The sequence below is a fragment of the Pseudophryne corroboree genome, chromosome 3 (assembly GCF_028390025.1).
Source record: "Pseudophryne corroboree isolate aPseCor3 chromosome 3, aPseCor3.hap2, whole genome shotgun sequence".
In the NCBI taxonomy this organism is placed as follows: Eukaryota; Metazoa; Chordata; class Amphibia; order Anura; family Myobatrachidae; genus Pseudophryne; species Pseudophryne corroboree.
Genome location: NC_086446.1, coordinates 105,589,318 through 105,612,829, shown reverse-complemented (window position 1 = coordinate 105,612,829; position 23,512 = coordinate 105,589,318). Strand labels below are relative to the sequence as shown.

General features: G+C 46.4%; 1 protein-coding gene across 3 annotated transcripts in view; it reads right to left on the bottom strand.

The window, feature by feature from the left end:
- The window catches only part of LOC135054908 (oocyte zinc finger protein XlCOF22-like), a 39,219-nt gene that overhangs the window by 4,612 nt on the left and 11,095 nt on the right, over positions 1-23,512 (bottom strand). Inside the window, exons 2-4 of one of the 3 annotated variants that reach the window (XM_063958373.1) lie at positions 17,013-17,146; positions 16,779-16,931; positions 5,678-5,840 (exon numbers count right to left, since the gene is read on the bottom strand). In XM_063958373.1, the coding sequence (XP_063814443.1) occupies positions 5,678-5,840; positions 16,779-16,931; positions 17,013-17,138 (442 nt within the window). In that variant the 5' untranslated portion in view covers positions 17,139-17,146. Of the gene's footprint in view, positions 1-5,677; positions 5,944-16,778; positions 16,932-17,012; positions 17,147-23,512 lie in introns of those variants that run through there. The other 2 variants (XM_063958374.1, XM_063958375.1) reach the window with 2 other exon arrangements.

Sequence of the window (23,512 nt, the reverse complement as noted above, 5' to 3'; positions counted from 1 at the left end):
GTTGGGCCGCCCAAGAAGGTCCAACAGACCGAGTAGAATGGGCCGTAATGTGAACAGGAGCTGACAGACCAGCCTTCACATAAGCATGCACAATCACCATTCTGATCCACCTGGCCAGGGTCTGCTTGTGAGCAGGCCAGCCACCTTTGTGAAATCCAAACAAAACAAAGAGTATCAGACATTCGAATAGAAGCAGTTCTCTTCACATAGATACAGAGAGCCCGTACCACATCCAAAGACTGCTCTTTGGGAGACAAATCAGGAGAGACAAAAGCTGGAACCACAATCTCCTGATTAAGGTGGAACGAAGAAACCACCTTAGGCAAATATCCGGGTCGAGTCCTAAGAACCGCCCGGTCACGGTGAAAAATCAGATATAGGGAACTACAAGACAAGGCACCCAAATCTGACACTCTTCTAGCAGAGGCAATAACCAACAGAAACACCACCTTAAGGGAAAGCCACTTAAGGTCAGCTGAACCAAGAGGTACAAATGGAAACTCTTGTAACGCCTCCAAAACCACCGACAAGTCCCAAGGAGCCACAGGCGGGACATAGGGAGGTTGGATATGCAACACACCCTGAGTGAAAGTATGATCATCAGGTAAAGTCGCAATTTTTCTCTGAAACCACACCGACAAGGCAGAAATATGAACATTGAGGGAGGCCAGACGCAGGCCTAAATCTAGGCCCTGCTGTAGAAAAGCCAAAAGTTTGGCTGTACTAAACTTGGAAGCATCATAATGGTTAGATGCGCACCAAAGTAGGAATGCCAGACCCGATGGTAAATCCGAGCAGAGGCCGGTTTCCCTGCCTGCAACATAGTTTTAATGACCTCTTCAGAAAAACCCTTAGCTCTTAAGACGGAAGCTTCAAGAGCCACGCCGTCAAAGACAGCCGGGCTAGGTCCTGGTAGACACAGGGGCCGTGAACGAGGAGGTCTGGGAGTTGTGGAAGTAGAAGTGGACGCACTGACGATAGGCCTTGCAGGTCTGAGAACCAGTGCCGTCTGGGCCACGCCGGAGCTATGAGAAGCAGATTTCCTTTTTCTTGCTTGAACTTCCGAATTACCATGGGCAGGAGTGACACCGGAGGGAACACGTACGGCAGCCGAAACCTCCACGGCACTGCCAGCGCATCTACGAATGCTGCTTGAGGATCCCTTGTCCTTGCTCCGAAGACCGGAACCTTGTGATTGTGTCGAGACGCCATCAGATCCACATCTGGAAGACCCCACCTTTCCACGAGGAGTTGAAACACTTCTGGATGGAGGCCCCACGCGCCGGCATGCACGTCCTGACGACTGAGAAAGTCCACTTCCCAATTCAGGACTCCCGGAATGAATATTGCCGATATTGCCAGTAGATGGCGTTCTGCCCAACGTAGAATCCGTGAGGCTTCCTTCACTGCCAAACATCTTCGAGTGCCGCCTTGATGATTTATGTAAGCCACTGTGGTGGCGTTGTCCGACTGTACTTTAACAGGATGGTTCTGAATCAAATGCTGGGCTAGTTTCAACGCATTGAAGACCGCCCGCAATTCCAGAATGTTGATCGAGAGGAGAGAGTCCTCCTTGGTCCACCGACCCTGCAAGGAGTGCTGCTCCAGCACCGCGCCCCAACCTCTTAGACTGGCATCTGTCGTCAACAGGACCCAGTGGGATATCCAGAAGGGACGGCCTCTGCACAATTGTCGGTCCTGGAGCCACCAGAGCAGCGACAGACGGACCTCCGGAGTCAAAGAGATCATTTGAGACTTGCTCCGGTGAGGCAGGCCGTCCAACTTGGTTAGAATCAGCTTCTGGAGGGGGCGAGAATGGAATTGAGCATACTCCACCATGTCGAATGCTGATACCATGAGGCCCAGCACCTGCATTGCCGAATGTATCGACACTTGCGGACGAGAAAGGAAGCAACGAATCCTGTCCTGAAGTTTCAGGACTTTCTCCTGAGACAAGAACAACCTCTGGTTGTGAGTGTCCAACAGCGCTCCCAGATGCACCATGCTCTGAGCAGGGATCAGGGAGGATTTCTTCCAGTTGATGAGCCACCCGTGGGCTTGTAAAAACCGGACCGTCATATCCAGATGACGCAGGAGAAGATCTGGGGAATTTGCCAGGATTAACAAGTCGTCCAGATACGGCAGTATCCTGACCCCTTGACGGCGGAGTACCACCATCATCACCGCCATAACTTTGGTGAACACTCGCGGAGCCGTTGTTAAACCAAAAGGTAATGCCCGAAACTGGTAATGGAGGTTGCCAATAGCGAACCTCAGGTATTGTTGATGTGACACTGCTATAGGAATATGCAGGTAAGCATCCTGTATGTCCAGGGAGACCATGTACTCCCCAGGTTCCAAGGCCAGAGCTATAGAGCGAAGGGTTTCCATACGGAACTTGGAAACCTTCACAAACTTGTTCAGTGCCTTGAGGTTGAGAATGGGCCGGGAGGACCCATTCGGTTTCGGGACTAGAAACAGCGGAGAATAGTACCGCCGGACACTCTGAGCAAGAGGCACCTGTACTACGACTCCTGTATCCAGGAGGGTCTGTACCACCGAATGCAGAGTGTTTGCCTTTGTCTGGTCCGACGGGACGTCTGTCTGGCAAAATCGATGAGGGGGTCGGTTTTTTTAAGGCTATGGCGTAACCTCGAGTGACGACTTCCCATACCCAGGCATCTGAAGTGGTCTTCAACCATTCCTGGGTATACCCTAGAAGCCGGCCCCCCACCCTGGGATCCCCCAGGGGGAGGCCCGCCCCGTCATGCGGCAGGCTTATCGGTCTTGGCTGCTGGCTGACGGGCAGCCCAGGCTCTTTTAGGCTTCGGCTTACCAGGTTTGAAAGTGCGGGCCTGCTTATGGTATGCCTGACCTTTTGCTGTACCTGAAGGACGAAAGGGGCGAAAGGACGTGCCATTGGCCTTCGACACAGAAGGAGCTGTATTAGGCAGACAGGCAGTTTTGGCAGTAGCCAAGTCAGCCACTATCTTATTTAAGTCCTCCCCAAACAGAATATCCCCCTTGAAAGGGAGTACCTCCAGTGTTTTTCTAGAGTCCAGATCCACAAACCAGGATCTCAGCCACAATATCCTGCGAGCCAGGACTGACGTAGTAGAAGCCTTGGCTGCTAGGATACCGGCATCAGAAGCCGCCTCTTTAATATAGCGAGAAGCTGTGACAATATATGACGAGCATTGTCTAGCATGGTCAGAGGAGATTTCAGCTTCTAACTCCAAGGCCCGTGCTTCAATAGCCTCTGCCGCCCATGTAGCTGCAATAGTGGGCCTTTGTGCAGCACCCGTGAGGGTGTAAATCGCTTTTAGACAACCCTCGACACGTTTAGCCGCAGGCTCTTTTAGAGACGTGACGGTTGTGACAGGTAGAGCTGAGGAAACCACCATCCTAGCCACATGTGAGTCTACTGGAGGAGGCGTTTCCCAATTCAGAGACAACTCTGGCGCGAGGGGATAGCGAGCTAGCATCTTCTTTTGAGGCACAAACTTCGTACCCGGGCTTTGCCAGGGTTCCTGACGTATATCCACTAGGTGGTCAGAGTGAGGTAAAACTTGTTTAATCACCTTCTGACGTTGAACCTATCTGGTTTCTTAGGAGGAACGGATGGCTCGGGATCATCCGTAATCTGCAGAATTAACTTAATAGCCTCCAAAAGATCAGGAACATCCACATGTGAACTACCCTCCCCATCAGCCGTATCCGAGTCAGAACCTGTGGGGTCAGTGTATGTGCTGTCTTCATCAGACGAGATGTCAGTGACAGCAGTGGATTGTGAGGAGACGAGCGCTCGCTTAGAGGACCTCTTGGACTTAGGCGAGCGTTGGTCAGACTTTTTAGTAGTCAGGGACTGTTCAACTTCTTTAATTGAGCAGATAAATCGTCCGCCCACGGCGGGTTAGCTGCAGGGACCACATACGGTTGTACCGGCATTGGGGCTCCCATAGGGGGTGTTAGTTTATGAACTAGCGTATGCAGAAGCGTGGAAAAAGCGGCACACGGAGGGTCAGTATGTGCCTCCGTTGCCACAGTCCCACTGGGGGGCAAGGAGCCCCCAGAACCAGAGCCCACAGCTGCTATATTCTCCCCATATGTGCCTGTGGCTTCAGCAACACCAGCAGTGTGTTCCGCCCCATAACCGTTACCCTCAGAAGCAGACATGATATAACTTGCAGTATGAGGTAACACAGTACAATTATTAGCATCACTATATCCCTAAACCCAAACCCCTGCGCAGTGTAGTCAGCACTAGCAGAGATAAAGGAGAGATATGGTGACTAAATCACAGAGAAAAATACGTAATACAGTATATCTTTGTGAAAATCCTATATTAAATAACACCTGACGCACCAAGCCCCCTCAGGTTATAGAATATAGGGATAGCAAGTTGAGTGAAAGACATGAGATGGACACCACTCGGCTATCAATGCACACACAAATAGTCACAGTTTGTACAATGCAGAGGTTATTACAGACAATAATACTGCACTGGACTAGCTTACAGAGCTATATAGCCAATAGATATAACAGTACACAGTAAGAAACTGGATGTATATCACAGGGTAATTGTACTATAAACCCCTGACTAAATGCACTCTTTCTTACTAACACTGACTAAAAAGGCAGGTAGCATACTTAAGTGTCATGTAAAGGCACAGCGCTGACAACCAGGCGGCTTTACATAGGAGGATTTGCCCAAGCAGTCCCAGGAACAGTGAGCTGAGGAGTAATGGCGCCGCAGACACTAACAGGGAGTGAGGAAAAGACAGAGATGCAGCTCCACGGCGGGAACACTTGCTGGAAATGGCGCCCTGGGGCTGGGGGAGGGGCTTCAGGTCTAAGACTTATCCCCCTTGCTGGCAAAACCACCGGGTACTGTGGGCGATATTAAAATCGGTTTTAAGAGAAAACCTGACCTGCGCCCATGCCCTGGTGATCTAGTGGGATCGCCTGTGTCCACAGTGTCCACCGCCAGCGCGCGCGGCCCGCCTCCCACTGACCGCACCGGATCGCGATAAAGACCGGGTCCCGCGAGCAGGACCCACTTAGCACCTCCCGGAGCGCGGCCACGCGATCCTGGAGAGCCCCAGCCGTGTGTGTCTAACATGAAGAAAACCGGAGCCTCCGCTGTAGGTACCCGGCAACCAGGGCTCGGGAGTGTACAGCGCCGCTGGGGAGAGCTGGAGCTGCAGCAGTGAATGTCACAAGACATTTACCCCTGCTGCTGCCCTTGAAGTCTTCACTTTTTACCTCATAAAAAGCTTTTCTCAGGGCTGCTTGGAGCAGCACCTCTGTTAAGTGCCTGCTTACTGCAGCACCAACTGACAAACTGAGCTCCTGTGCTGGGAGACGGGGTGATATAGGAGGTGGCGCTATGCATCTTGGGAAGAAGGTCAAAGCTTTGAGCCTGTTGGTGCCTCGGATCAAGATCCTTCTCTACACCCATTGTCCAGACTTGTGGAGCCCAGTGTACCCTGCAGCAGAAACATCCTTAAATGCCGTTTCACGACTGGTTATTATCAGGACAGTCCAAGTCGTCTCTAATAATGTACATCTCAGCCTCTAAATATGCAACCTCGAGCTGTCAATCAAATATTATTAGCCTGCCCCTAATGTAAGGGCCCTAAACATGATACATTATTTTTTGGTCATATAAACTTACCTGATGACCCAAGAGGCTTTTCAACCTCCGCCATTGTTACATCCTTGCATGTTGACTGGCAATCCTCCATCTTGATGTCCCTGTAGAGATCCTTGTGTCCCTCTAAGTACTCCCACTCCTCCATGGACAAATAGACAGTGACATCCTCACACCTTATAGGAACCTGCCACACACAATGCCTGGTCTTGTATATGAGTTACACCATATCAAGGGTGATGCAATTGCTGAGGGTAGTTGCAATTGTGATTTCCTTCCTGTGTGATCAACTTACAAAATGATGGAAAAATAAGATTTCAAACCTACCGGTAAATCTTTTTCTCCTAGTCCGTAGAGGATGCTGGGGACTCCGTAAGGACCATGGGGCACAGACGGGCTCCGCAGGAGACATGGGCGCTATAAAGAACTTTAGAATGGGTGTGCACTGGCTCCTCCCTCTATGCCCCTCCTCCAGACCTCAGTTAGAGAAACTGTGCCCAGAGGAGACAGACAGTACGAGGAAAGGATTTTGTTAATACAAGGGCAAGATTCATACCAGCCCACACCATCCACACCATATAACCTGGAATATACGAACCAGTTAACAGTATGAAACAAACAGCATCAGTCAAAGACTGATCAAAACTGTAACATAACCCTTATGCAGGCAATAACTATATACAAGTCTTGCAGAATGCTGTCCGCACTGGGACGGGCGCCCAGCATCCTCTACGGACAAGGAGAAAAAGATTTACCAGTGGGTTTAAAATCTTATTTTCTCTTACGTCCTAGAGGATGCTGGGGATTCCGTAAGGACCATGGGGATTATACCAAAGCTCCAAAACGTGCTGGAGAGTGCGGATGACTCTGCAGTACCGATTGAGCAAACAGGAGGTTCTCCTCAGCCAGGGTATCAAAGTTGTAGAATTTTGCAAAGGTGTTTGAATCCGACCAAGTCGCCGCTCGGCAAAGCTGTAATGCTGAGACGCCTCGGGCAGCCGCCCAAGAAGAGCCCACCTTCCTAGTGGAATGGGCCTTTACCGACTTTGGTAACGGCAATCCAGCCGTAGAATGAGCCTGCTGAATCATGTTAGAGATCCAGCGAGCAATAGTCTGCTTAGAAGCAGGAGCGCCAACCTTGTTGGCTGCATACAGGACAAACAGAGCCTCTGTTTTCCTAACCATAGCCGTTCTAGCTACATAAATTTTCAATGCCCTGACCACATCAAGGGACTCGGAATACTCCAAGTCCCGCGTAGCCACAGGCACCACAATAGGTTGGTTCATATGAAAAGAGGAAACCACCTAGGCAAAAATTGAGCTCTATCCACATGGAAAATCAGATAGGGGCTTTTGTGAGACAAAGCCGCCAACTCAGAAACTCGCCTTGCCGATGCCAAGGCCAACAACAACAACATGACCATCTTCCAAGTGAGATACTTTAATTCCACGGATTGAAGAGGCTAAAACCAGGGAAACTTAAGGATTTGTAACACCACGTTAAGGTCCCATGGTGCCACTGGAGGCACAAAAGGAGGCTGGATATGCAGCACTCCCTTCACAAAAGTATGGACTTCTGGGAGAGAAGCCAATGCCTTCTGAAAGAAAATGGATAGGGCCGAAATCTGAACCTTAATGGAGCCTTATTTTATGCCCATATTCACTCCGGTCTGTAGGAAGTGGAGAAAACGGCCCAGATGGAAATCTTCTGGAGGAGCATTCTTGGTTTCACACTAAGAGACATACTTCCTCCAGATACGGTGATAATGTTTCGCTGTCACCTCCTTCCTAGCCTTTATCAGAGTAGGGATGACCTCGCCTGGAATGCCCTTCCCAGCTAGGATCTGGCGTTCAACCGCCATGCCATCAAATGCAGCCGCGGTAAGTCTTGGAACAGACAGGGCCCCTGTTGCAACAGGTCCTCTCTGAGAGGAAGAGGCCACGGATCTTCCGTGAGCATTTCCTGCAGATCCGGATACCAGGCCCTTCAAGGCCAATCTGGAACAATGAGAATTGTCTGTACTCCTTTTCGTATTATGATTCTCAATATTTTTGAGATGAGAGGAAGAGGAGGGAACACATAGACCGACTGAAACACCCACGGTGTCACCAGGGCGTCCACTGCTACTGCCTGAGGGTCCCTTGACCTGGCACAATACCTCAGTAGCTTCTTGTTGAGGCGTGACGCCATCATGTCTATTTGAGGCAGTCCCCACTGACTTGCAATCTCTGTAAAGACTTCTTGATGAAGACCCCACTCCCCTGGATGTAGATCGGGTCTGCTGAGGAAGTCTGCTTCCCAGTTGTCCACTCCCGGAATGAAGACTGCTGTCAGAGCGCTTACATGATTTTCCGCCCAGCAAAGAATTCTGGTGGCTTCCGCCATTGCCACTCTGCTCCTTGTTCCGCCTTGGCGGTTTACATGAGCCACGGCTGTGACGTTGTCTGACTGAAGAACCGGTAGGTCGCGAAGAAGATTCTCCGCTTGACGCAGGCCGTTGTATATGGCCCTCAATTCCAGTACATTGATGTGTACACAAGCCTCCTGGCTTAACCACAGTCCCTGGAAGTTTCTTCCCAGTGTGACTGCTCCCCATCCTCGGAGGCTTGCGTCCGTGGTCACCAGAACCCAGTCTTGAATGCCGAACCTGCGACAATCTAGAAGGTGAGTACTCTGCAGCCACCACAAGAGAGATACCCTGGCCCTGGGGGACAGGCTGATCTTCTGATGAATATGTAGATGGGACCCGGACCACTTGTCCAGAAGGTCCCACTGAAAAGTCCTCGCATGGAACCTGCCGAAGGGAATGGCTTCGTAAGACGCCATCATCTTTCCCAGAACTCGAGTGCATTGATGGACCGACACCCTTTTCGGCTTCAACAGGTCCCTGACCAAGTTCTGGAGTTCCTGGGCCTTTTCCATCTGGAGAAAAACCCTTTTTTGTTCCGTGTCCAGAATCATGCCTAAGAAAGGCAATCGGGTCGTTGGAACCAACTGTGAATTTGGTAGATTGAGAATCCAGCCGTGCTGCTGCAACATCCTCAGGGAGAGTGACACGTTGTTCAGCAACTGTTCTCTCGATCTCGCTTTTATCAGGAGATCGTCCAAGTACGGGATAATTGTGACTCCCTGCTTGCGCAGGAGCACCATCATTTCCGCCATTACCTTGGTGAAAATCCTCGGGGCTGTGGAAAGCCCAAATGGCAACGTCTGAAATTGGTAATGACAATCCTGTACAGCAAATCTCAGGAACGCCTGATGAGGAGGATATATGGGGACATGAAGGTATGCATCCTTTATGTCCAGAGACACCATATAATCCTCCCCTTCCAGGCTGGCGATGACCGCTCTGAGCGATTCCATCTTGAATTTGAACCTTTTCAAGTATAGGTTTAAGGATTTTAAATTCAGAATGGGTCTGACCGAACCGTCCGGTTTCGGGACCACAAACAGGGTTGAGTAGTACCCCGTCCCCTGTTGAAGCAGGGGAACTTTGACCACCACTAGTTGAAGACACAGTTTTTGAATTGCACTTAAAACTACCTCCCTCTCTGGGGAAGAAGCTGGTAGGGCCGATTTGAAAAACCGGCGGGGAGGCACATCTTCGAATTCCAGCTTGTAACCATGGGAAACAATTTCTATTGCCCAGGGATCCACCTGTGATTGAACCTAGACGTGGCTGAAAAGTCGAAGACGTGCCCCCACTGGGGCGGACTCCCTCAGCGGAGCCCCAGCGTCATGCGGTGGATTTAGTAGAAGCCATGGGGGACTTCTGCTCCTAAGAACTAGCTGTAGCTGGCAGCTTTTTCCCTCTGCCCTTACCTCTGGCGAGAAAGGAAGATCCCTGTACTCTTTTGGATTTATGCGACCGAAAGGACTGCATCTGATAATGTGGCGTTTTCTTTGGCTGTGAGGAAACAGAAGGTAAAAAAGCGGATTTACCTGCAGTAGCTGTGGAAACCAGGTCCGTGAGACCTTCCCCAAATAAGTCCTCACCCTTGTAAGGCAAAACCTCCATATGCCTCTTTGAGTCGGCATCACCCGTCCATTGGCGGGTCCACAGGGCTCGCCTAGCCGAAATCGCCATGGCGTTGGCTCTGGAACCCAGTAGGCCAACGTCTCTCTGAGCATCTCTCATATATAGGACAGCATCCTTTATATGACCCAAGGTCAATAAAATGGTATCCTTATCCAGGGTATCAATTTCAGCAGACAAGGTATCTGTCCACGCTGCTACAGCGCTACAAACCCAAGCCGACGCTATCGCCGGTCTGAGCAAGGTACCAGTATGTGTATAAATTGACTTCAAGGTAGTCTCCTGCCTGCGATCAGCAGGATCCTTGAGGGCTGCGGTATCTTGCGACGGCAGCGCCACCTTTTCGGATAAGCATGTTAACGCCTTGTCCACCCTGGGGGAGGATTCCCACCGTATCCTGTCCTTAGCCGGGAAAGGATACGCCATAAGAATCCTTTTGGGAATCTGCAGTTTCTTGTCTGGAGTTTCCCAAGCCCTTTCAAACAACTCATTTAACTCATGGGAAGGGGGGAAAGTAACCTCAGGTTTCTTTTCTTTAAACATGTGGACCCTCGTGTCAGGTACAGAGGGGTCATCTGTGATATGCAACACATCTTTTATTGCAATAATCATATAATGAATACTTTTTGCCAACTTTGGCTGCAACCTCGCATCATTGTAGTCGACACTGGAGTCAGAATCCGTGTCGATATCAGTGTCTGCTACTTGGGATAGTGGGCGCTTCTGAGACCCAGAAGGGCCCTGTGACATAGTAAAAGGCAAGGATAGACTCCCTGCATTTTCCCTGGACTCCGCTTTGTCCAACCTTTTATGTAATAAATTCACATTTGCATTTAAAACATTCCACATATCCAACCAATTAGGTGTCGGCGTTGCCGACGGAGACACCACACTCATTTGCTCCACCTCCTCCCTTCCGCTTCAGACATGCCGACACACACGTACCGACACCCCCACACACTCAGGGAAATCTCTAATCTGGACACAGTTCCCCAATAAGGCCCTTTGGAGAGACAGAGAGAGAGTATGCCAGCACACACCCAGCGCCAAATGACCCTGTAAACACAATTCCCAGATATACAGCGCTTTATTATATATGTTAAATATACACTGTCTGCGCCAAATATATGTGCCCCCCCCCCCTCTTTTAAAGCCCTCTGTCACCGTGTTCAGCAGGGGAGAGTCCGGGGAGCTAGCTTCTCTGCAGCGGGCTGTGGAGAAAATGGCGATGGTTAGTGCTGTGGAATCAAGCTCCGCCCCCTCAGCGGCGGGCTTCGGTCCCGCTCAAAAATACAAAGAACTGGCGGGGGATCGTATATATTAATGCCTCAGCCTTATATACCGTTAACAATGCCAGCCAAGAGGTTTATTGCTGCCCAGGGCGCCCCCCCTGCGCCCTGCACCCATCCGTGCCTGCGCCTTACCTCAGTATAGATCTGAAGTCTTCTGCCGACTTTGAAGTCTTCTTTCTTCTTATACTCACCTGGCTTCTATCTTCCGGCTCTGCAAGGAGGATGGCGGCGCGGCTCTGGGACGAACGGCTAGGGTGAGACCTGCGTTCCGATCCCTCTGGAGATAATGGTGTCCAGTAGCCTAAGAAGCAGAGCCTAACACTTAAGTAGGTCTGCTTCTCTCTCCTCAGTCCCACGACGCAGGGAGCCTGTTGCCAGCAGGGCTCCCTGAAAATAAAAAACCTAACAAAATTATTTTTACAGAGAAACTCAGGAGAGCTCCCCTGTAATGCACCCAGTCTCCTCTGGGCACAGGATCTAACTGAGGTCTGGAGGAGGGGCATAGATGGAGGAGCCAGTGCACACCCATTCTAAAGTTCTTTATAGTGACCATGTCTCCTGTGGAGCCCGTCTGTGCCCCATGGTCCTTACGGAGTCCCCAGCATCCTCTAGGACGTAAGAGAAATCACAACTAATACAGTTGAACAAGCAGTGCAGACAACCAGCAGCAATCCTCATCTTCTACACCCATAACTGTATTTATCTTGGACAATATCGTTTGCAAATGCTCTTCATTCTGCCTCGTCCTCTGCCTCTTATTCTCCTATACCAATCAGATCCCGCAATGTTTACCAAACTGTTTTGCTTACATTAGCCCCTCAACTCTCCCCCCCCATCACAGCCCTGTGTTTATACTGCCCTGTCATCACTCCCCTCTAAAATAACACTTGCAAAATTCTTTCCTCTCTTCATTTACTAACTATAAAATCATCAACCTATCAGCACAAAATAAGACGTCTTACATCGTACAATAATCTTCTCTACAGCAGCTGATGACAAATCATCATATTCTTCTATATACAGAATTGTGCTGCACACTATGGAAACCCAGAAAACATTTAACAGGTCACGTGTCTCTCATCACTTTCGAATATACCCTTATGGAACCATATCCCATTTGTAGAAAAGAAACCTCCATCTCTCTAACAACCAATACCTTCTGCAAGAACAGAAACATGGCTAAAATTATCTGATACATCTTCACCAGCAGCCCTTTCACACAACTGTCTCCACTACACACACGCCTAAGGTCTGGAAGCAGACAAGAAAGGGAATTTGGACCCCTACTATCCCCACACTGTATATTACTCACATTCAAATACTATCTGGATTTTTAACCCCTTCTCTCTGTATGTTGCTGTGATCTATTGCCCACCTGGTTTTCCAGCAGTGCCACATCCAAATCCTCCCCTAATAGTCTCACGTGATAATCACCCCTTAGCAGCGCTACCATATGCCAGTCACGCCCTAGCAGCGCCACATCCCAGTGCTCTCTTCTGTGAAACCCTTATAAACACATTACCCTTCTGCAATGTAAAATGTTATTGGGGAAGTTCTCGCAGCTCTCGTCTTCCCCAAACATACCTTCATCTACCACTTCAACTGACACTTGACACTGCCCAACAAATATACTTCCAATCTCTCACTTCTGCTGAGGTGGTTATCCAAAATCATTTCCCTCATACTCTGGCATCTTCATTCCATTTAATCCAACAAATGAAGAAGGAGGGGGTATATTTACTAAAAGTCAATTTAAAATAGACCTAAACTGATTATGTACATCCAGGACTAAAACGTACATTTAAAAATGAATATTAAAAAAATAATCTGTTAGTAAATGTTTTTCAGCCCCAGAAACCCAACATTGGTTGAGATTGATTTTAAAATCGATCTTTTAGCAAATATACCCCTTTCATCCTCTTATCTTTATATGTTCATCAAATAAACATTAATTATTTATAAAGTGCCACAAAGCTCCGCAGTGCCTTACAGTCAAGGTGCAGGGTGCTAGAATAAACACTACTATGTGTGTTCTCATACTACTTATCAAACTGTTCCTTCAGTGTTGGTTCCTTCCAGTACTATTTGGAAAACCACAAGGCTCAGTCTGAGGGTCTCAGCTTTCCTCTAAGGATAACATTGCTGCAACGCCTGCAGCCAGCAGAACACGTTTCTTTAATTAAGCTTGTGGCAGTGTGCTGCATCTGGCAGTGGTTGATTAGAGAACTCCAGTGCAGTGTTAGGATCAGCCCAAAGTGTACTCAACTCCCACATGATCAGTGTATCTGAATTGCGCTTCGTCAGTGTCCCGGTTACAGAGACCAGAAAAATACTGATCTGGATTCTTCTATCGCTGACTTTTCTGCAGAACATTTTGCTATTGGAATTTAATTCTGATTCTTTTTGTTTTACAGAGACCGCTATTGGGGATTGACTGTTACAATGTCTTATAATTACACGTCAAGGCAGACATATTTTCCTTGGTTATTGATGATAAAACACCATACACATGAGGTTCATTTTATCTTTTCATGGAGAAAAACATGATTGGAAAGGTCTGATGGGACAAAGTAACGCAACATTGAGATCACACAGATTCAATTGTTTTGCATGTTACCCCACCACAATAGGTGCTTATGACCTACTAATTAAATAGGTTTTAGAATGAAACAGTGGTCCCACGGAGATTCTTTATCCACATGCATTATACCTGAATCTAGACTGATTTCCCCATTTTCTTTTGCTGCTGCCCTTTCCTTACACTAGCTGTCTGTATTTTACCAAATCTTTCTCTCTCTAAATATACACTGTTCAAAAAAATAAAGGGAACACTAAATAACACATCCTAGATCTGAATGAATTAAATATTCTTCTTAAATACTTTGTTCTTTACATAGTTGAATGTGCTGACAACAAAATCACACAAAAATGATCAATGGAAATCAAATTTATTAACCCATGGAGGTCTGGATTTGGAGTCACACTCAAAATTAAAGTGGAAAAACACACTACAGGCTGATCCAACTTTGATGTAATGTCCTTAAAACAAGTCAAAATGAGGCTCAGTAGTGTGTGTGGCCTCCACGTGCCTGTATGACCTCCCTACAATGCCTGGGCATGCTCCTGATGAGGTGGCGGATGGTCTCCTGAGGGATCTCCTCCCAGACCTGAACTAAAGCATCCGCCAACTCCTGGACAGTCTGTGGTGCAACAGTTGGTGGATGGAGCGAGACATGATGTCCCAGATGTGCTCAATTGGATTCAGGTCTGGGGAACGGGCGGCCAGTCCATAGTATCAATGCCTTCGTCTTGCAGGAACTGCTGACACACGCCAGCCACATGAGGTCTAGCATTGTCTTGCATTAGGAGGAACCCAGGGCCAACCGCACCAGCATATGGTCTCACAAGGGGTCTGAGGATCTCATCTCGGTGCCTAATGGCAGTCAGGCTACCTCTGGCGAGCACATGGAAATGCCACCCCACACCATTACTGACCCACTGCCAAACCGGTCATGCTGGAGGATGTTGCAGGCAAGAAAACGTTCTCCTTGGCGTCTCCAGACTCTGTCACGTCTGTCACATGTGCTCAGTGAGAACCTGCTTTCATTTGTGAAGAGCACAGGGTGCCAGTGGCGAATTTGCCAATCTTGGTGTTCTCTGGCAAATGCCAAACGTCCTGCACGGTGTTGGGCTGTAAGCACAACCCCCACCAGTGGACGTCGGGTCCTCATACCACCCTCATGGAGTCTGTTTCTGATCGTTTGAGTAGACACATGCACATTTGTGGCTTGCTGGAGGTCATTTTGCAGGGCTCCTCCTGTTCCTCCTTGCACAAAGGCGGAGGTAGCGGTCCTGCTGCTGGGCTGTTGCCCTCCTACGGCCTCCTCCACATCTCCTGATGTACTGGCCTGTCTCCTGGTAGCGCCTCCATGCTCTGGACACTACGCTGACAGACACAGCAAACCTTCTTGCCACAGCTCGCATTGATGTGCCATCCTGGATGAGCTGCACTACCTGAGCCACTTGTGTGGGTTGTAGACTCCGTCTCATGCTACCACTAGAGTGAAAGCACCGCCAGCTTTCTAAAGTGACCAAAACATCAGCCAGAAAGCATAGGAGCTGAGAAGTGGTCTGTGGTCACCAGCTGCAGAACAACTCCTTTATTGGGGGTGTCTTGCTAATTGCCTATAATTCCCACCTGTTGTCTATTCCATTTGCACAACAGCATGTGAAATTGATTGTCAATCAGTGTTGCTTCCTAAGTGGACAGTTTGATTTCACAGAAGTGTGATTGACTTGGAGTTACATTGTGTTGTTTAAGTGTTCCCTTTATTTTTTTGAGCATTGTATATATGACGTGAGTGAGCTGACATGTCCCATGCAACTCTGTAGAAGTAGAGGTGGTCGCACAGACAGTTAGTATCTTTCAATATACTCTATTAAGTCATACCTTAGTCCTTTCCCGTTTCTTAATATTTTTATATATGTGTATCATTCGGGAGGTACTCCAGGAATAGATTTAAAAATTTCATAAACCAAAGAGAGGAAGTATTCCCTAATATGGGCACACACGGACAGTTGTATACAAAATTTACTTAAAGTCAAATATCGGTTAGATAAGTGACCACTAATTCTAAAATATAACTTTTATTAATTTTCATTCTATAAAAAGGAAGTTTGCGAAATATAGTGCAAGTGAAAATAGTGTATATCCAAATTAAAAGTGAATTAAAATGCTAGACCACTGTTGTTATTAAGATTCTATTTCAAGTGTTTCAAAGTTGTAACTAAACGTTTAGTTACAACTTTGAAACACTTGAAATAGAATCTTATCAACAACAGTGGTCTAGAATTTTAATTCACTTTTAATTTGGTTATACACTATTTTCACTTGCACTATATTTCGCAAACTTCCTTTTTACAGAATGAAAATTAATAAAAGTTATATTTTAGAATTAGTGGTCACTTATCTAACGGATATTTGACTTTAAGTAAATTTTGTATACAACTGTCTGTCTGTGCCCATATTAGGGAATACTTCCTCTCTTTGGTTTAGAAAACGTCCCATATAACTCTGTTAGCACTTTTTTCAGGTCTTCAACTACTCTGTACAAGCCACTCCCTCAAATAGTAAGACTTCCCTCTAGCCTCCAAACATTCACCTCTGTAGGCATCTTACAGAGTTCCAGAACCACCCTGTTTTCCTCACTAGGCAATTGTAACCAATCACCACACATTTTACAGGTTACACACATCTTTCTACACTCACCCCATTGAACCCCAAGCGAAGTGCGACTACACTATATATACCCACTAAACACCTTTTCACAATGCAGTCTGGACAGACCAATACGTAATATGTGGCATATATTTTCAACTATCAAACTCTTTTGTTTTTCCATAGGCTGTAAAACAAGCATGGTCCTCTTAGCTTTTTGTCTGTTTGTTAATACCCAGTTTTATTTTATGTTTTTCCCCAAATCATAAAGCACTGCAGAGATTACTGGCGCTATATAAATAAATGTCAAGAAATAATATAGTTGTCACCCAGACACCTCCCCTGGTGTTACTGTGTAATGTCCCATTCCCAGCAGTCACCTCTCCAGTCATCACCCAGACACCTCCCCTGCTGTTACTGTGTAATGTCCCATTCCCAGCAGTCACCTCTCCAGTCATCACCCAGACACCTCCCCTGGTGTTACTGTATAATGACCCATTCCCAGCAGTCACCTCTCCAGTCATCACCCAGACACCTCCCCTGCTGTTACTGTGTAATGTCCCATTCCCAGCAGTCACCTCTCCAGTCAGCAGCTGAATGATGTTGTTGGCAAGTTCCAGGATCTTCTGCTCATTGTCTCTCCCATGTATCAGTGAGTGAGGTAAAGGCACCGACATATAGGCGCTGCTGCTGTTGAATATAGCGTTGTTCTTCTTCACAACAGTACAGTCCTACATTTCAGAAAGGCAAGCTATTATGCATACTAATTCATATGATTTCTATAAATATTCAGGTTTCCCAGAATCCCTCACCTCTCCGGTCAAAAGATGGATCATCTCCAGGGTGAGACTCAGTATCCTCTCAGCCAGCTGCTTCTTGTCCTCCATTGTTGTATGGTGGTCTCTGTAGATCAGATGTAGATGGTGACCTCCATACATAAAAGGTACTAAACACAGATTTCAATAAAAAAAATAAAAAAAATAAGATATTAGTTACATAAACCTTTGTTTTACAAGATATATTAACAAAAAAACTGTGTGCAGCAGCACAAAGATATAGTACCTCAGAGCCTAGTTCAATCCATGCCTCTCTGAAGGGGAAAGTAACACACGTACATCGCATGACATTTGTCAATTTAACATTTCTTCAGCCAAATGAATGGAAAAACAAATAATAATTTGAATGTCTGGAGCATCACAAAAATATACGTTATGGTAAGAACTTACCGTTGATAACGTGATTTCTCTTATGTCCACAGATATCCACAGGATAACATTGGGATATTGTCGAGCGACAGCGAAAATGGCACCAACACGGTCACGAGCTTTCTGGCCTCCCAGGATGCATTGGGTCCTTCACCATATAGTCCCGCCCACTGACTCAGTCAAATCAGTTCTTTCCACAGTGATTTTAGGCAGGAACATCAGGTAGAGACCTGTTTAGGCAATAAGAACACACAAGCACACGCTTCCATACAAGAAAGAAGAGGTTTTAGTGATTGTCTAGATCCTCAAATCAGGTGGGATCCCTGTGGATACCTGTGGACATAAGAGAAATCACGTTATCAACGGTAAGTTCTTACCATAACGTATATTTCTCTGGCTGGGTCCACAGGATTATCCACAGGATTACATTGGGATTCCCAAAGCCATTTTAGTGGTGGGTACGCTCCTGATTGCACAGGAGGACCTTTTGCCCGAAGTCTGCGTCATGAGAGGCAAAAGTATCCAAGGCATAATGTCTAATGAATGTGTTTATGGAAGACCATGTGGCTGCCTTACATATCTGTTCTGCTGAAGCACCTTGTTGTGCTGCCCAAGAAGGACCTACCTTACGTGTAGAGTGTGCAGAGACATTAGCCAGAGTAGGGAGATCTGCATGAGAATAAGCTTCTGATATTACCATTCGGAGCCATCCCGCCAGCGTCTGTTTACTAGCAGGCCATCATCTTCTATAGAATCCGTAGAGGATGAAGAGAGAATCTGTTTTCCTGATGGCACTAGTACGATCTATGTAGATTCTTAAAGCCCGGACTACTTCCAGCGACGCTTCTCCCGCAGATAGTCCCGATACCTGAAAAGCTGGGACTACAATCTCTTCAGTCAGGTGAAACTTTGATACCACTTTTGGAAGATAACTAGATCTCGTTCTGAGAACTGCTCTGTCTGGAAAAAAACTTAGGAAAGGAGACTTACATGATAATGCTCCTAAATCTGACACTCTTCTGGCTGACGCCATTGCCAGTAAAAAAAAAACACTTTAGCCGTTAACCATTTAAGATCTGCTCTCTTAAGTGGTTCGAACAGAGGACCCTGGAGAAATTTAAGAACTAAATTCAAATCCCAGGGAGCTGCAGGAGGAACAAATGGAGGTTGAATATGTACTACTCCTTGAAAAAACGTACATCCTGTAAATCAGCAATCTTCTGCTGAAACCATACAGTTAACGCTGATACTTGAACCCTCAAGGAAGCAGCTTTCAACCCTTTATCCAATCCTGTGATAATGTCGATATTATCTTAAACCATAAAGCTATACCTCTAGATACACTTCTAGCGTGGAGCCATTATGGCCGCTAGACTGAAAACACGCGCTACGCACTTTGTACGCTATTTGCGTACAGAGTCCCGAACGTGGTACGTACTTGGCGTACACACGCCGCACTGAGTGTACAGAGTACGCTCAGCGTGCGCACACACAATTGATAACCTTTAAACCTTATAAGTAATACAATGTAATGATATGATTACTCTTTAAACCCTTAGCAGCAAAGTACTGCAACGATGTTATACCTTAAACCTTAAGTAGCGCTGACGGTATAAAGTACCCGCAGTGCGTACACCTTATCAATGCTTATAAACCTTATACAGTTAAATATGCTTTTAAACCCTTGCAGGAAAGTGAGGACACAACACTGAATTGTAGTTGAAACCACAATGTTCTAAGGCCACCGTGGATTATTTCAAAAGGTAAAACAGTACAAATCATACACTACAGGCTAACAAGATAAATCTAAAACAGAGTAATGGCTACAGAGAATGTACATACATGAGAATGTTCGCAAGCGCAACCCGGCCGGTCCTCCGCTAGTCAGATAGAAAGCGTTCAGAGTCTTCTGACCGGCCAGGCAACAATGGGCTTTTTATACACAACATACATACACAATACAATGGTCACTGTAATCTCATTGTCCATTGGACATAGAGATGTGTCTTTTCATTACAGGAGAGGTCATAGGTTGATTTGAAAAGATGGGCGATGTCTTTCCCCAACTGCTCTTGTGGGTGGTATCCTCTGGATTCCCGCCGCATACATAATATACAGTAAATACAGTTAATATCTATATTCTACTTTTGCACATAACTATACGCTGGAACATGCGATCTTTCTCTAACCAACACCAGAATGTTACCCTTAAAAAACCCTACAGCTGGATACTAGACATCACCTTCCAACCTTTATCTGACCCTTCCTATCATGCAAAGGTGAGTCCCTTAGTCCTGGAACTGTTTAAACTATGGATACTCGCTGATGTGGTGTAGGGGAACTATGGGTACAAAATGCACTATTTGGGTTAAATATGTAATGTTCTAATAACCCTCTACGCGCTCACAAACTCCGCCGTAAATACCCATACCACGCGCATGACCGCAGGAGCGATCCTACGCAAATTGCGGATATGTGCACGCACGGCGGACTGAGTGCACGCGCAGCGGGCATGTGCATGGGGTTAGTTCAGGGTATATGCATTACAATATTTTTCGACTTTGACACCTGCTTGAAGGAAATCTAAAATCCTGGACACTTTTTTTTTTTTTTAAAGTTAGGGTTTTTATTGAGATTGATCAATAACCAAAACAATATCGAAGTTGTACAGGTCAAGATATTGAACATGCATATAAAAGATTTTACAGGCTGCATTAGAGTGGAATATACAGTTCCATGACAATACAGGCTATCAAGTAATAGCAGTACCTGTGTAAATTCAAGCATGTACATGATCAGTCTCATTTTATTTTTCATTTATAGTATAGGACCTATACCAAAACAGAGAAAAAACTTATTAAAAGTAAAAAACAAAAAAGAGAAAGAAGAAGAAATAAAAAACAGGAAAGAGTAAGAAAAAGAACAAGAGTAAATGCAAAGATAATAGAAGAGGAAATAGCAGAGGTGTTAGAGGTATTAGCAGAGTCCGGGTATTAATAAAGAACGCGCGAGGTACCATGGGGACCAAATGTTGTGGAATTCCTCAGACTGGTAATATATTCCATATTGGCTATATAATTAATCCTAGCCATCAGTAATGCCTTGGAGGGCGGTTTATGGTCCTTCCAACAGTTAGCAATCAGAGATTTAGCCGCCATGCAGATTTGCATAGCAAGCTTATCTTGGATTTTGGGTAGTGACGATATGGGGGTATGAAGTAAAGCGATTTCAGGAGAGAGATCCACGTTATGTCCGCAAATTTGGGCGATGAGCGCTCCAACTGTGTTCCAGAGGGGGCGAATAGAGGGGCAGGTCCACCATACATGGAAAAAGGTACCCTCCTCTCCACAAAGTCTCCAGCATAAATTCGAGGTTGCGGGGAAAATGGAATGAAGTCTGGAGGGGACTAAATACCATCTGGTATAAACTTTGTAACATGTCTCCCTAATTGCCACACTAATAGAAGCTTTAGCAGTGCGCAATCTAATTTCTTCCCATTGATCATCTTCCAACGGATGGGAGAGATCTGATTCCCAGGCTAGTTCATGGGGTTCACGGGCAGGAGGATCTGGAGTCAAAATAGAGTTGTATATTGTTGAGATATTCCCCTTTCTGCCAATCGAAAGTATACACATATGTTCAAAGGAGGTGGGTGATCTCATAGGGGCAGTTTTAAGCTGAGATTTAAGAAAGCTAATAATTTGAATGTAATGGTAATGACACGAGGATGGAATACCGAGGCGCTCTTGAAAATCTCCAAAAGAGGTCGGTGCTGCGTGGCCTTTAACATGGATAAATCTCGTGACACCCTGAGATTGCCATGGGGCTGCTATATTTCGTTCGCTGCCTGGGGGGAAGGCAGGGTGACCCCAGATAGGTGACAGAGGTGAGGGGTATGAAGAAAGATTATAAGTGGTGCGGAGTTTGTCCCACAATCCAAGGGTGAATTTAATTGTGGGGACTGAATAGGCCGAGGCTGGTCTGCAGGACCTGGGGAGCCACAGAAGAGAGTCGAGGGGAATACCCTGATATATTGAGTTCTCAATATCGACCCATTTTCTAATCCCTCGGGGGGAATGCCAGGACACTACGTGGTTAAGGTGACAGGCGTTAAAATAAGCCTGAAGATTAGGATATCCCAAGCCGCCAGAAGTTGTACTCTTGGTCAACAAGGTTCGTCTTAATCGAGATTTACGATGAGCCCAAATAAATTTGTTGCACAGGGTCTGCAGGGAAGCCAAAGTCTTTCGGGGCACCATTATCGGAATGGTCTGGAACAGATAAAGAATACGGGGAAGGAAATTCATTTTTAGGGCGTTAATCCGCCCAATCCATGAAATGTATAACCGATCCCATTTATCTAGGTCTTGAGTGAGAGTTTTAATTATAGGAACATAATTAGCCTGATAGAGGCTAGAGCAGGATTTAGTGATAAATATGCCAAGGTATTTGATAGCAGAGGGTCTCCAGAGAAAGGGGAAAGAGGAGGTTAAAATCAAATTAGTGTGGGATGAAACATTAAACGCGAGGGCTTCAGATTTGGTATGATTTATTTTATAACCAGAGAGGGAACCATACAAAAGTAGTTCTTTCTGTAAATTAGGAAGAGAGATCAGAGGGTTAGAAAGAGTCAAGAGGACGTCATCCGCAAACAGAGATATTTTATACGAGCTCTGTCCCACAGTAACACCCCTAATATCAGCGTTGAGCCTAATACGGGCTGCGAGAGGTTCAATACATAAAGCAAAAAGTAGGGGTGAGAGAGGGCAGCCCTGTCGAGTGCCATTCTTTAAACTAAACCGAGGTGAGCTTAATCCATTAGTCAGGACCGTAGATGAGGGGTTAGAATAGAGGGCCGCTATTGCAGTGATGAAATGACCATGGAGGCCAAACGTAGATAATGTAGAAAACATAAAAGGCCAAGAGATGCGATCAAACGCCTTTTCGGCATCAAGCGCCAAGGCAATCGCTGGTGTTTTCGTCGAGTTTATATGATGAATTAAGTTAACAATACGTCTGGTGTTGTCCGAGGCCTGGCGGCCGGGAATAAATCCCACTTGATCAGGGTCAATTAATGACGGCAACACAGCATTTAGGCGAGTCGCCAGTACTTTGGCAAAAAGCTTGAGATCAGTATTTATCAAAGAGATGGGTCTATAATTTGAGCAATACGAGGGATCTTTTCCGGGTTTCGGGATTACTATAATGCGGGAGTTCGTGGAGTCAGTGTGAAAAGGAGTGCCCTGCATTATTTTGTTAAACAAGATGACCATATGAGGAATGAGCTGAGGGGCGAAAGTTTTATAGTATATCATCGGGTAGCCATCCGGGCCTGGGGCCTTAGAAGGTTTCTGGGTTTTTAGTGCAGCTTCAATTTCTTCAGCAGAAATATTAGCATTGAGAGCAGAGTTAGTTGCCTCGTCTAAACGAGGAAGAGCGCACGAATCTAGATAATGTTGAGCCTGGTCGGCATGTGTCAAGGGGTCGGACGGGGGGTCAAGGTTATAGAGTGCTCTATAATAATCAGAAAAGATACCATTAATTTTCTTGGGGTCATAGGTAACGTTGCCTGAGGGTTCTTTAATAATATGGATGCATTGGTTAGCCTTCTTGGCCCGTAAGCGATTAGCCAACAAAGTATGAGCCTTGTTGCTTTTGTCGTAAAACGATTGATTAGCCCATCGAAGTGAGCGCTCAATATTTTCCGCCAAAAGAGATTGTAGATCATCACGAGCCTTAGAAAGTTCGGCTAGTGTTTTCTTAGAGTGTGTGCGTTTGTGTTCCCGATCTAGCGTTGCAATGGTGTCTGTTAACAGAGCAATTTGAGTTTCCTGGCTTCTTTTACGGCGGGACGCAAATTGAATAATGGATCCTCGAACCACCGCCTTATGGGCTTCCCATATCGTAGCTATACTGCAGTCGTCTTCTACATTAATGTCAAAATATTCCTGAAGCTTAGTTTTAATTAAGTCCTGAAACTTAGGGATCTTCAATAGGGTTTCGTTAAGTCTCCATGTCGGTCTACCGTCAGGGTTATCAAATATGTCAAATGTCGCAGCTAAAGCCGCGTGGTCAGTCCAAGTAAGTGGGACTATCGAGGAAGCGCG